The following is a 12,452-nucleotide window of genomic DNA, read 5'->3' as shown; positions in this document are numbered from 1 at the left end:
GACACTTGCTCCTTGGAAGAAAAGCTACGGCCAACCTAGACAGTATATTAAAAAGCAGAGAAATTACTTTGTCAACAAAGGTCCATCTAGTCATAGCTATGGTTTTCCCAGTAGTCATGTATGGATGCGAGAGGTGGACTACAAAGAAAGCTGAGCGCTGAAGAATTGATGCTTTTGAACTGTGGTGTTGAAGACTCTTAAGAGTCCCTTGGACAGCAAGGAGATCCAGCCAGTCCATCCTAAAGGAAATCAGTTTTGAATATTGATTGGAAGGACTGATGTTCAAGCTGAAATTCCAATACTTTGGTCACCTGATGCGAAGAACTGACTCATTTGAAAAGACCCTGATGCTGGGAAAGACTGAAGGCGGGAGGAGAAGGGGACGACAGAGGATGCGCTGGTTGGATAGCATCACCGACTCAATGGATAGGAGTTTGAATTAACTCTGGGAGTTGGTGACGAACAGGGAGGTCTGGTGTGCTGTAGTCCATGTCAGTCACAAAGAGTCATACACAACTGAGTGACTGAACTGAACTGAATCCATTCATTTATTAAGTCATTGCACTTTTTCTTTCCTAATCTTAGAATGTATCTTTCTTTGTTGAATCACCCCTAAGGCAGAACAGAATCCTGGTGGAAGATCCTTCTGAAGTGGCTGGCAGGATTAAGAGCTAGGATGAGATTTGTCTTTGTGGATAACTCATAAAGGGAAACAAATGTAAAACAATAGTAAGAGCCTGTCTATGGCTTTAACTCTGTTCTGGGCATGGTAAATGCAAGAATGTGCAACCTCAAGGGCTCTGACATCGAGGCAAAGAGAAACAACTCAGTAAATAAGGCTTTTGTTTCCTGTCTTGGGTGCTACAAATAAGCACTGTCTTGTTCTGTTAATCCATCTGTCTCTAAAAAACACTGAATGCAATGCTAAGTTGATGATATAATAGTGACAGTAATAGAATTTAATAGTGTAACAATTATTCTGGATATTCTGTATTAATGATTTGGCGTCTTGGAGTCGTGGAGCCACACTAATAACCCAAAGTTTTAACAAACACCTCCACCATCAGGCACTTGGCAATCTATCACAAATCCTGCAATCACAAGCATCAACTGTGTGTTTTATTTCCCACTCCCACTTTCAATAGGAGACATCCCCACCTAGCTGGCTGCTTCTCAGCACTATAACAAGGATTAGTCCCAGCTCTCTCTACTTCTCCCTGTAAGTGACCCCATGTGGCCCCCTGAGGGATGCGATGCCTCCCATTCTCTGGGTATCTGAGCAGTAAACTCTTCTTTCAATGGTTGCTGTCTGTGTGTCTGTCAAAACTTGATTAAAATAAATCTTGGATTAAAATAGTCCAAGTACATTATTCAAAATGTTCCTCTCTGAATAGTCTATGTCTTTGAATCCTTCCATTACTATCACTAGTTGTGGTATTGTTAAAAGGTAAACTGAATGAGGTTCATGAAAATTTTGAAGAGCTTCATTGAGCAAGTGAAGTGAAAGTCACTCAGTCATGTCTGACTCTTTGCAACCCACAGACTATATAGTCCGTAGACTTCTCCAGGCCAGAATACTGGAGTGGGTAGCCTTTCCCTTCTCTAAGGGATCTTCCCAACCCAGCGATTGAACCCAGTTCTCCTACATTTCAGGCAGATTCTTTACCAGCTGAGCCACGAGAGAAGCCCAAGAATACTGGAATGGGTAGCCTATCATTTCTCCAGGGGATCTTCCTGACCCAGGAATCGAATCAGGGTCTCCTGCATTGCAGGCAGATTCTTTACCAACTGAGCTCTCAGGGAAGCCCTTCTTTTGCAAATATCGAAGCAAATCAGGCAGCACCAAACTGAAAATGGCTGGGAGCTTTAGAGCAGATGTGGAAGCAACTCGTGGGAATTGATGCTTAAGCTTAAGTGATGGCCTCATTTGAGAAAGCCTAGTTGGCTGGCTGTGATTAGTTGTTAAGTTTGGTTCTTAATCTTGAGGTATTTACAAAAATAAACTCTGGCTTAGGTTTTGGTTTCCTTATATAGGCTGCCAAGGCATTAGAACCACCTGAACCAAACACCACCTAATCAAATTTTAAAATCCCTGTTTAATTACTTTAACCAGCACCAATATTCTCGCTTGCATATTTCTATACTAGTCATTACTGATGAGACAACAATGGAAAAACAAAATCCCTGCCCTGAGTTTATACTCTAAGAGTTACAGTTATAAGTGAAGTGAGGAAGCTTGTCTTTTATTTCATTTGAATCTCTTACTTGTCTTACCAGTGTTTCACATATAATAATATTCAATAATTATTTGCTAAATGAAAGAATGATCCATTTTCCTTTAAGCATCAGAAACCATTTTCTCCATCTTTATGACTGAAGAGTAGTTTACAGTTAAGTTTATCTCACTTAATGAAGACCACAAAGTATAGCACTGTTAAGCGACACAGAATTCAAGCAGTTGGACTCTACTGAATGAATAGCTTTACTCACCAACCACCAGTTTATGAACAAGTGGGTCTTCACAGGACACTGAATCTGCTGATGCTGCGGCCATAATTTTCCAACCTCCAGAACTGTAAAAAAGTACATTTTTGTTGTTTATAAGCCACTGAGTCTATGGTATTTTTGTTACAGCAAGATGGACTAAGACACTATGTAAGTGGAGACTGTCGACCAAAGCTCTTAAAATGATCAGCTGCCATCCCACTGAGCATTTAAAACAAGTCCTGGGAATTTTTTATAAATCTTTAGCCTACATCTCTTGCAACTAAGGCATTGGTTTTTATATTAAATGTCTGTGCCATCTTGTAAGGAATGATAGGGATTTGAATTTTTTTCCTAGGGTCTCACTTTCTTACCAATAAAGGCTCATTACTTATCAAAAGATTATCTACTGAAGTAGATGTTCTTGTTGCACTCATCACTCATCTATCTGTCTCCTTTTTCTGTTTTTTAACATAAACCTAATCTTGCTCACCTTCCCCAGACTGTATCTCTCAGGAGGATACAGTCTGGAGATACAGGAGATACAGGTTGGCCTCTCCTCAGCTCTAGGACATGAATCTCAATTGGCCAAGCCTATTTTGGAGGACTCAAGCTTCAGGTGTTGCTGGTGGTTAAGAACCCACCTGCCAATGCAGGAGACATAAAGGACATGGGTTTGATCCCTGGGTCAGGAAGATCCCCTGGAGGAGGGCAGAGCAACCCATCCCACTATTCTAGCCTGGAGAATCCCATGGACAGAGGAGCCTGGCGGGCCACAGTCCATAGGGTCACAAAGAGTTGGACACGACTTAGCAACTTAGCATGTATACACTCACCTTGGAGGCCTCCCTCATTAGGGACAGGCATAGACAGGTGAAGCAATTTTAACTAATGTAACATGAGTGAAAATCTGCTGGTGGGGGGAAGGTTTTCCTTAGTCTTAAAAATAGAAAATATAAAGGTGACCCCTTTTCCTGCCTCTGGATGTCATCTGTAATCTGGAACAGAGACCACTTTAGGACCATAAGGGAAGCCAGACTGGAGAGCATGCCAACACGCTTAAACATGGAGCAGCAAAAAGAAGAAAGGGACCTGGGTCCCTGACAATGTTGTCAAGCCATTGAATTAACCAACCCTGTGGATGACCTGACCTCCACTTACCTAGCTATGTTAGGTAATAAAAAGGCTTAAACATTAAGGACATTTAGTACGGTTTTCTATCACTGCAACTAAGAGTGTTTCTTCTCTCTCAATAGTTGTCCTCCGAAATAGTAGGCTTCTCAGGCATGCATAACAATGCAATGATAACTGCCTATATTTCCTCCTAGGTTCAAGGTACTCTTCCTCTTAAAATGCAGAGTCTATTTCAAGAGCCTTCCCATGAGTCTAGTCTGCCAACAGAATACATAAGTAATACAATGTCAGTTCCAGACCTAGGTCTTAAGAGAGCAAGCATCTTACCTTCTTCCTTCCCACTGTTGGAAACCAGGACCCCTGTCTCGCTGTTCGCTGAACACATAGTAGGCAAGGCACGAGCAGGGAATCTGGAAGAAGATTCGAGGCGTCGTAGGAACTGCAGATAGGTTTATTCTGTCCTGATGGCCATGGCAGCAGCAAGGCAGCAGCAGACATGTTGCATTCGCTCATGGTTGACCCAGCAGACACAGCTGTAACGCACACCAAGGGCTTTTCAGGTGGTGCTTATATAGGCATGTGTGTGTGCAGTGCTACAAACAATTTCAGCTGTTACATAAACATGCAAAGTTATTCATCACAAAACGTGAGGCGAGAGAGCCTGATCACTGCCATCTTGGCTAATTTGCTCTTTCCCTACAACCAGTAAGAAAGTCCAGGCTAATTCCCAGATGACGGGCCACTGCGAGGAAACTTTATGGAGAATCAATGGAGTCCAGCCAAAAGACAGCACCAAGACCACGACAAGGCGAGTGACATCATCCTGGGCCTTCCCGTCCCTATTAAGCTACGTGGACTGACACCTCATAAAGCATCTCTCTGCTAAGCCCTGCCTGAAGTCCCGACCACAGAATTGTGAGCAATAAAACACCTATTTCAGTCACTAAGTATTGGAGTGGTTTGTTAGGCAGCAACAGCTGAAGCATAACGTTGTATTATCTGTTCTCCTGCTTTGTAAAATTGTTCTAGTCTGTGCACTATGATTAGGAATTATTTAGCGAGCCACTCTAAAAGCTAATGAGTATTTTTTCTTCAAATATGTGTTTCGTCTTAGCTCACAAGAGTTGTTTCTCTCCATGTATCACCTTGTACTAACATTTACAAAACAATTAAATACAAATAAAAGGGGAAATATTTGTGACAAATGAGTTGATATCCTCCTCTCACAAATACAAAAGAAAAATAGTAACACCTCACTTTTAAAAATGGAAAAGCCATTTCTTTGAAGAACCATAAATGGTCAGTACACATATGAGGGAAATACATTAACTCAAGCTCACTAATTTAAAAGAAATGCAAATGAAAACAACATGAGGTATCTTTTTTTAAATTTATTTTTAATTGAAGGGTAATTGCATTACAATGTTGTGCTGGTTTCTACCAAACATCAACAAGGAGGCATCATTTTTTAATCTACTGAATGGCCAAAGGAAAAGTTAAACACTAAGACCTAAAGCCAGTGAAAAATGGAAAAAAATCCTTATTAGAGACTCCAAGTCTGGGACCCCTGTCCTTGAAATACGGCGACTTCGGCGTCTCTGGCCACCAGTTACCTGACTTAGGGCAGAGTCTATGGCTGTAATGTGGGCATAAACAGCTACTGCACAAAGCAGCTGTGAGGCTCAGAGGATACGCACAGGGAAGAGCACTATAAATAGTTGTTACTTTTTGTCCAGCCCAGTTCATTCACACGTTCACTTCTGTCGGCAGTACTGGAAATGCACAGGAATTACAGGAAAATTCGAATTATTTTCTGAAAAACTGGAGGTGAGATGACTAGGGAGTGACAAGACATCAAGGACGGCGGTGACTGAGGCGGTGAGCGGTGCTCTCGGGCAGCGGCGACTTCCCACGGGAACCCCCGCCCCTAGAGCATCCTAGACCGGGCGTCAACATTCCTCGGGTACCGAGGCCACCACGAAAGCGATGGGAGGACCAGATCCACGCACTGATTGGCTGCCTGTGAGCACGGGGCGGGGCGGACGGAGGCTCGGGAGGTCGCGCGAGCGGAAGGCCGCGGGCGGGTACTTCCGGTCTTTGTGGCTTTCTACTGCAGGTCCGCGGCTCGCGCCCTGGTCGCTCCTGGTCATCGCGGTGAGGGACGTGGGACCCGAGGCGGAGGGAGGGCGGGGAGGGCGCTCGGCCAGGGCGGCGGGCGCGGGATGGAGGGTCCCCGCTGCTCCGCCTGCGCATCCCCGCGAGCCTTGTCGGGGCGGCATCTCCGAGTGTCTTGGGGACGTAGGGGAGGCCAGCAATCTAAGCCCCTGCTTTCCGGCAGAAAGGGCAATTATTGTCCCTCCACTGTGACTTTTAAGATGCTGCGATTTAAGCGAGGTATAAAAATAGAAAGGCTAGTGCGACGGGGCTGGTAAATAAACTACAGATTTGTAGGCTAAATAGTCTGTTCTCTAAAGTTAACTTTAGTAGGTTAGGTTAGGGTTAAATTGTACTGATCTGTCCCAATTCAAGGGCATACCCTTCCATCGAAGTTCTCCCATTCAAAAATCAGATCATGATCGATTTACATTATGAAATTTAAAACACAAATGACTAGTTGCCATATTTCACTTTTTAAAATGTTTACTCCCCTGTGAGTTCTAAGCATTTTGAGAGTTTAGATTAACGTTTTTGCTTTTATGTCTCATGATATCTGACGTGTTTGGGGGCATATGGTAAGCATTTAACAAATACTTCTTGGTTAATTCCTGGGTAGACTCTTATTCAGGAGAGTACCCAATACCTGGCTCAGGACAGAGACCATAATAAATGCCTCAGTGTTTGTTGAGGAAGTGCATCAGATACTAAATTTGATCAAATGGTAAATGTCCAACGATGTTTTCATTAAAATCAACTCATGTTTAATATGAATTTTAAAAATTTTTTTAAATACGAAAATTTAAAAAAAATTAATATGAATTTTAAAAATAAAAATGAATTTTTATTCCTACCTTAGATGAAAAGCACCATCATTTGCCGTAAGTAAAAGGTAACTAAAAATAAATTTTTATAAAGCATATCAAATCCTAGCTAGATACGGTTACCCATGGAAGTCTGAGGCCTATATTTTAAAGAGAATTTCACAAGTTTTACAGATGATGTTAAAGACAGGCTGTTCTCCCTGATGCAATCAGGATTGAAAGAGAATTGAAGAGGAAATTTCCCAATATGTGATTCAAGTTAATGCTTTCTTTTGCCTCTAAAATAATTCCTCATAGTATAAATGTGGTAGGAATTCTACAGAATGAGAGACATTGAATGAGGTGAGTGATTTTTAGTTTTGTCACTTGTTTATTAGTTACGGTCTCCACCCTGACCCCACTCCATGTGTTACTCCAGTGACTGATCTTTATTATTACAAGTTCTTAGAGGTTTTTTTTTCATTGCTGTAAGTTAACAGTGCTTTTATATCCTTCAGGAAAGAAGAGATTACCCAAAGAAGCTCTGAAGTACAGGACCCAGTTTTAGTGAGCTTCACGCTAAGCTCTTTCAGCCCAGAATGGCTGTGGAATCCAGAACAGTTTCAACCCCAGGACCTCAGAATTCTCAGGAACAAGAGCTGATACTGGTGAAAGTAGAAGAAAGCCGTTCTTGGGGTCAGAAACTTAAGCAGAATGGGAGTACCCGATCCTGCCAAGAATTGTTTCGTCAGCAGTTCAGAAAGTTCTGCTACCAGGAGACACCGGGGCCCCGGGAGGCGCTGGGCCGACTCCAGGAGCTTTGCTATCAGTGGCTCAGGCCAGAGTTGCACACGAAGGAGCAGATCCTGGAGCTGCTGGTGCTGGAGCAGTTCCTGAGTATCCTGCCGGAGGAGCTGCAGATCTGGGTTCAGCAGCATAGTCCAAAGAGCGGCGAGGAAGCCGTGACTCTGTTGGAGGATCTGGAGAGGGAATTCGATGATCCCGGGCAGCAGGTGGGAACAGGGAGATGTGATACGTTGTGGGGAAAGGAATGTACAGACTGGAGCATGTGGCATCATCATAAGAATGGGATGAGAATTTATCTCCACTGAACCATAACCCTGATGTGACTACTAGGGCCATACCCATCTCTGTCCTTCGTAGTTCTTTTGTCCCTGTCCCTCATCCCGGGATGTCTTTGTTAACCTCTGAGAGATTTTTACTAAGCATTTTCCCTAGGGGTTTTCTCACAGAGCTAATCATATTTTACTGATTTCAGGTCCCAGCTGGTCCACAGGGACCAGCAGTGCCTTGGAAGGATTTAACCTGTCTTGGAGCAGCCCAGGAGTTTACACATATTCAACGCCAGCCTTTAAAGAAACAGCTGAAACCGTGGGAACCTTGCCTTTCCCCCAGGAGTGGTAAGAAATAGAAACTCATCTGGAAACTTATCAGGCCTCTGGTCTTGAGGATAGGGAATTAGCTACATTTTACAGCCCACTCCAGGTGAACCTCACCTTTATTATTCTAGAAAGGAGGTGCTCACTTTGCAGCTTTGTATTCAGTGGTCCTGGTGAATTGCAGTTAGCCTTCCTTGTGTCAGTTTGCCTGTCCTTTATTCACTTACTCCTTCATTACATAACTTAATAGGGTGCTAATACATGTTGTACTGTGGTGGGCAGTGGTTCTCTATCTTCAAGGAATTTTTGGGTCTAGATGGGGTGGTTGGCAAGCACAAAGGCAATTATAATATAGTGCCAGGGAGTAAATTATAGACTAGAAGTAGATAATGGGTCCTACTACATATAAAGGCACCCAAGTCAGCTTTAGAGGCTCAAGGAGTACTTCCTGGAAGGAGAGACATCTCAGCTAAGACATGAACTGTGAGTAGAGGTAAGCTGGGTAAATAAGTGGGAAGAGGAGCTTCCACACTAAAGGGAAAAACTGTTTCTTTGCTCACAACACTTCTGACACTGGATATGTGGGGTCTTCCCCCCTGTTAAGCTCTTCTGACACTAACTACCCAGAGCCAGTGCAGACCCCACAGGTTAAGGTTTCAGTCCCAAGAAACTGTCCCGTCCCCTGCCCTCCATCAGATACTAGTCTCACATGTAGCGAGTCCCCAGATTACCCACACTTCTGTCCAGTTTGGTTGCAGATTGGAGGTTCCACAACAGCATCCTGAGGTTTCATAATTTGCTGTAATGGCTCCTAGAACTCAGGAAACACCTTCTTCACCATTTCCTGTTCATTGTAATGATACTGGTGACCAGCCAGATGAAGAGGCCCACAGGGCAAGGTCCAAAAGGGGCCTGAGCACAGGAGCTTCTCTTTCTGGAGTTCAGGATGCACTACTTTCCCTGAAGCTCTCTGAACCCCTTTATTTAATGTGTTAACGGAGGTTTTTTTAGTCATGATTAATTACATCATTGGCCACTGGTGATTAAGTCAACCTCCAGTCCCTGTCTCTGACGTTCAGGGTGGGGCTGAAAGTTCTGACCCTCCAGTCAAACTGGAGAACCTTTGGGAACCAGCCCTCCTTGCCCTCCAAGAGTCAACTCATTAGCATAAGCTCCAGTATCCTCTCCTTTCCACCACAGATGAAACTGCAGGGTTTTAAAAGCTCTGTGCCAGGAACTGGGGGTGAGGCCAAATATATATTTCCCACATTACAGAGTCACACAAGCAAGGACCACAAAGTCCTAAAGATGAGAGAAGACAACCCATTCTGGCAATTGCAGGTAATTCGATTTAACTTGAAGAGAGAATTCCTAGGGAAGAGAGAGAAACTAGAGGGGAAGTTGGCACACAGGTTGTGAAAATGTGTCTGTCATCCTAACTGGTTTGTACAGTGCAGTGGGGTACAGCTGAAGGGTTTTACATGAGGGACTCAGTTGCAGGTTTTAGGACAGGTTTTAGGACTCAGTTGCAGAGGGGAGAGTGGATTTGAGGAAGGCAATGCAGAGTCTGGTTAGAGACAGTTGTATCCAAGTGGCCACAGGGAATAAATCAGGATGAGGTGAGAAAAAATACATCTGATGATTTATTTTCATTTTCGTGTTTGTCAAATATTTATAAGTAACATGGCCAACTAACATTGGATATGAGTGTCTGGAGCTTAAGAGAACTGGGTTAGAATTGGGGATCTGGGGAGACATTACTATATAGCGTAAGTAGTGACTGACGCTGAGGAGGTAGTTGGTGGACTGAGGATATGTGAGAGCTCAGAACAGAACTCCAAGGAACTAGTGTTCCTCATGACTGACCTTGAATCTGAGAAGGAACAGCCATAGAAATCAGGCTGATGTGTTTGGAAGAGAGTGTCTCTGGAAGGAAGGTGTGGTCCGCAGTGTCAGTGCTACAGAGAGGCCAGCTAAGAAAGATCCAGAAAGTAACCATTGGATTTAGCAGCTATGAAGTTGGTGATGTTGATGAGGGCAGGGTGGAGGGTGCACAGGTAAGGCAGACACCAGATTAGAGAATGGGGACCAGTACAGACTGCTGTTTGAAGAAGCTTTATTCTGAGTGGGAGTGAGGTTGCATGAGGGAGATGTATAGGCAAGGAGCTTAATTTTAAAAGATGAGAGAGACTTGAATTTATTTAAGTGCTCATGAACAGGAGTCAGCGGAGAAAGAGACCAAAACAGTAGGAGTGGAATGGTGGATAATTGGTCTACTGAAGTCTCAGAGGAGGCAGGAAAGGATAAATTTCAAACTGTGGATGTAGGCCTTAGTGTTAAAACAGAGGAGGGACCCTATTTTGACCAGTTAAAGGTACATGCAGACAGCTATATCTTTGTGGGCAGGAGCATCTATTTTCTCTAACCTAGAAAGGGAGTATTGAAAGGGACTGGAGAGGTAAAACATTATTTTTTGTTATTATCATTTCAGGTTGTGAGAATAATGAATCGGCAACAAAGAAGGACATTTCAGGAGAGAAACCACAGACACTCTCCCAGGAGCCTTCATTTGGAGGATTCAGTGAACACAAAAGCCGTTTAGAGTGGCAGCAAGGGAGTGCTCCAGGGGAGACATTGAGAAGACCCCCTTCTCAGGAGGGCAGTTTTAGTCCAGTAATCTTCACACACAAATCGCTAGGAAACAGAGACCATCCCGAGCCCCAGAGAAACTTGATTCTAAGCACAAACTCTGTAACGTATCAGAAAGTTCCTACAGAAGAGAGACCTTACAGGTGTGACATCTGCGGGCACAGCTTCAAACAGCATTCTTCTCTAACACAACACCAGAGAATCCATACTGGAGAAAAGCCCTACAAATGTAACCAGTGTGGGAAGGCCTTTAGTTTGAGGTCCTATCTTATTATTCATCAGAGAATCCATAGCGGTGAGAAAGCCTATGAATGTAGTGAATGCGGGAAGGCCTTCAACCAGAGCTCAGCCCTCATTAGACATCGGAAAATCCACACCGGTGAGAAAGCTTGTAAATGTAATGAGTGTGGCAAAGCATTCAGTCAGAGTTCCTACCTCATTATCCATCAAAGAATTCACACTGGTGAGAAACCCTACGAGTGTAATGAATGTGGGAAAACCTTTAGCCAAAGCTCAAAGCTTATCAGACACCAGCGAATTCATACAGGAGAAAGACCTTATGAATGTAACGAGTGTGGAAAAGCTTTCAGGCAGAGCTCAGAGCTGATAACCCATCAGAGAATACATAGTGGAGAGAAACCCTATGAGTGTAATGAGTGTGGAAAAGCCTTCAGCCTGAGCTCAAACCTCATCAGACATCAAAGAATTCACAGTGGAGAGGAACCTTATCAGTGTAACGAATGTGGCAAAACCTTCAAAAGGAGCTCAGCCCTTGTGCAGCATCAGAGAATCCATTCCGGGGAAGAGGCTTACATATGTAGTGAGTGCGGCAAGGCCTTCAGGCACAGATCAGTTCTCATGCGCCATCAGAGAGTCCACACTGTAAAGTGACTTGTGAATACATTGAATACTGTAAATATTTCAGTCAGGCTTCTATCTTTGTCAGAAGGGTTTCATTTGCTTTGGAGTAAAACTCCATGGAGGTGGTTATAAAGTACCAGGTCTCAAGTCATCTACTATACAGCACTCCCCAGTGCTCATGCATATTGTCTCCTGAAAGCTTTTCCTGTGACTAATCAGAACAGCAGGTGGTAGAATTGTTTCTTCCAGCTTTTCTCTTACCATTAGGAATCCTCAGGAGATGCTGAAGATGGGATTATAACATTGAAATCTCATTTTCCATGAGAATGTCACAAAGAGGGCACAGCAACCCAGACTCTTGTCAATGCATCTGATGATCCATGGGCCAGATTTGGGGGGTGGCATGGAGAGTATGAGGGACATTTTCTCAGGAATGCAAAAGATTTTACTGACCAGTGGCAGGGCAGCAAGACGTGGGAAACAGTTTCATCAGTGAGTTATTGAGCCCAGGGCAGGCCAGAAGTGAGACAGTGAAGAGAAAATACAAATTAAGTTACCCAGCAGTTAGTTTTTGAGTGGCTGCTATCAGGCATAAGGGGTACAGTGGACAGTAAGCCCGTCTCTGCAGTTTCATGGACAAGGCAGATAGACAGTGATCCTGGTTCCATCAGTGCTTGTGTGACGTTGAATACCTGACCCAACCTTGGATCAGGGAAGGCCTCTGAGAAAAATTACCTGAAGGATAAGTGGGAGTTAACCAGGGAGGTAGGCCAATAGGAAGAAAGTCTGGCACATCTGAGAAAAGGAAAAGGCTGTGTTACATAGAGCATGGCTGTTGAGTTCCTTCTGAAGTAGATTCCTGACTAAAAGAAACGTGGATGTAGCCAGAATCTTGTTTACTACAGTGCCTGTAGTTAAAACATGAACCAGTGGAAAAGTTTGTCAATAAACAAAACCTGGAGTCTTT

General features: G+C 43.7%; 1 protein-coding gene across 1 annotated transcript in view; it reads left to right on the top strand.

Moving 5' to 3' along the window:
* Window positions 1-5,692: 5,692 nt before the first annotated feature.
* Window positions 5,693-12,452, top strand: part of LOC133047715 (zinc finger protein 271-like) — a 51,405-nt gene continuing 44,645 nt past the window's right edge. The window contains exons 1-5 of the mRNA XM_061131137.1: window positions 5,693-5,772; window positions 7,094-7,588; window positions 7,855-7,996; window positions 9,251-9,316; window positions 10,467-11,506. Coding sequence (XP_060987120.1) covers window positions 7,175-7,588; window positions 7,855-7,996; window positions 9,251-9,316; window positions 10,467-11,506 — 1,662 coding nt within the window. The 5' untranslated portion in view covers window positions 5,693-5,772; window positions 7,094-7,174. The remainder of the gene's footprint in view (window positions 5,773-7,093; window positions 7,589-7,854; window positions 7,997-9,250; window positions 9,317-10,466; window positions 11,507-12,452) is intronic.

The sequence above is a fragment of the Dama dama genome, chromosome 27, assembly GCF_033118175.1.
Source record: "Dama dama isolate Ldn47 chromosome 27, ASM3311817v1, whole genome shotgun sequence".
Classification (NCBI taxonomy): Eukaryota; Metazoa; Chordata; class Mammalia; order Artiodactyla; family Cervidae; genus Dama; species Dama dama.
Note: the sequence above shows the minus strand (reverse complement) of the source record. Positions and strands in the feature narration are given on the sequence as shown.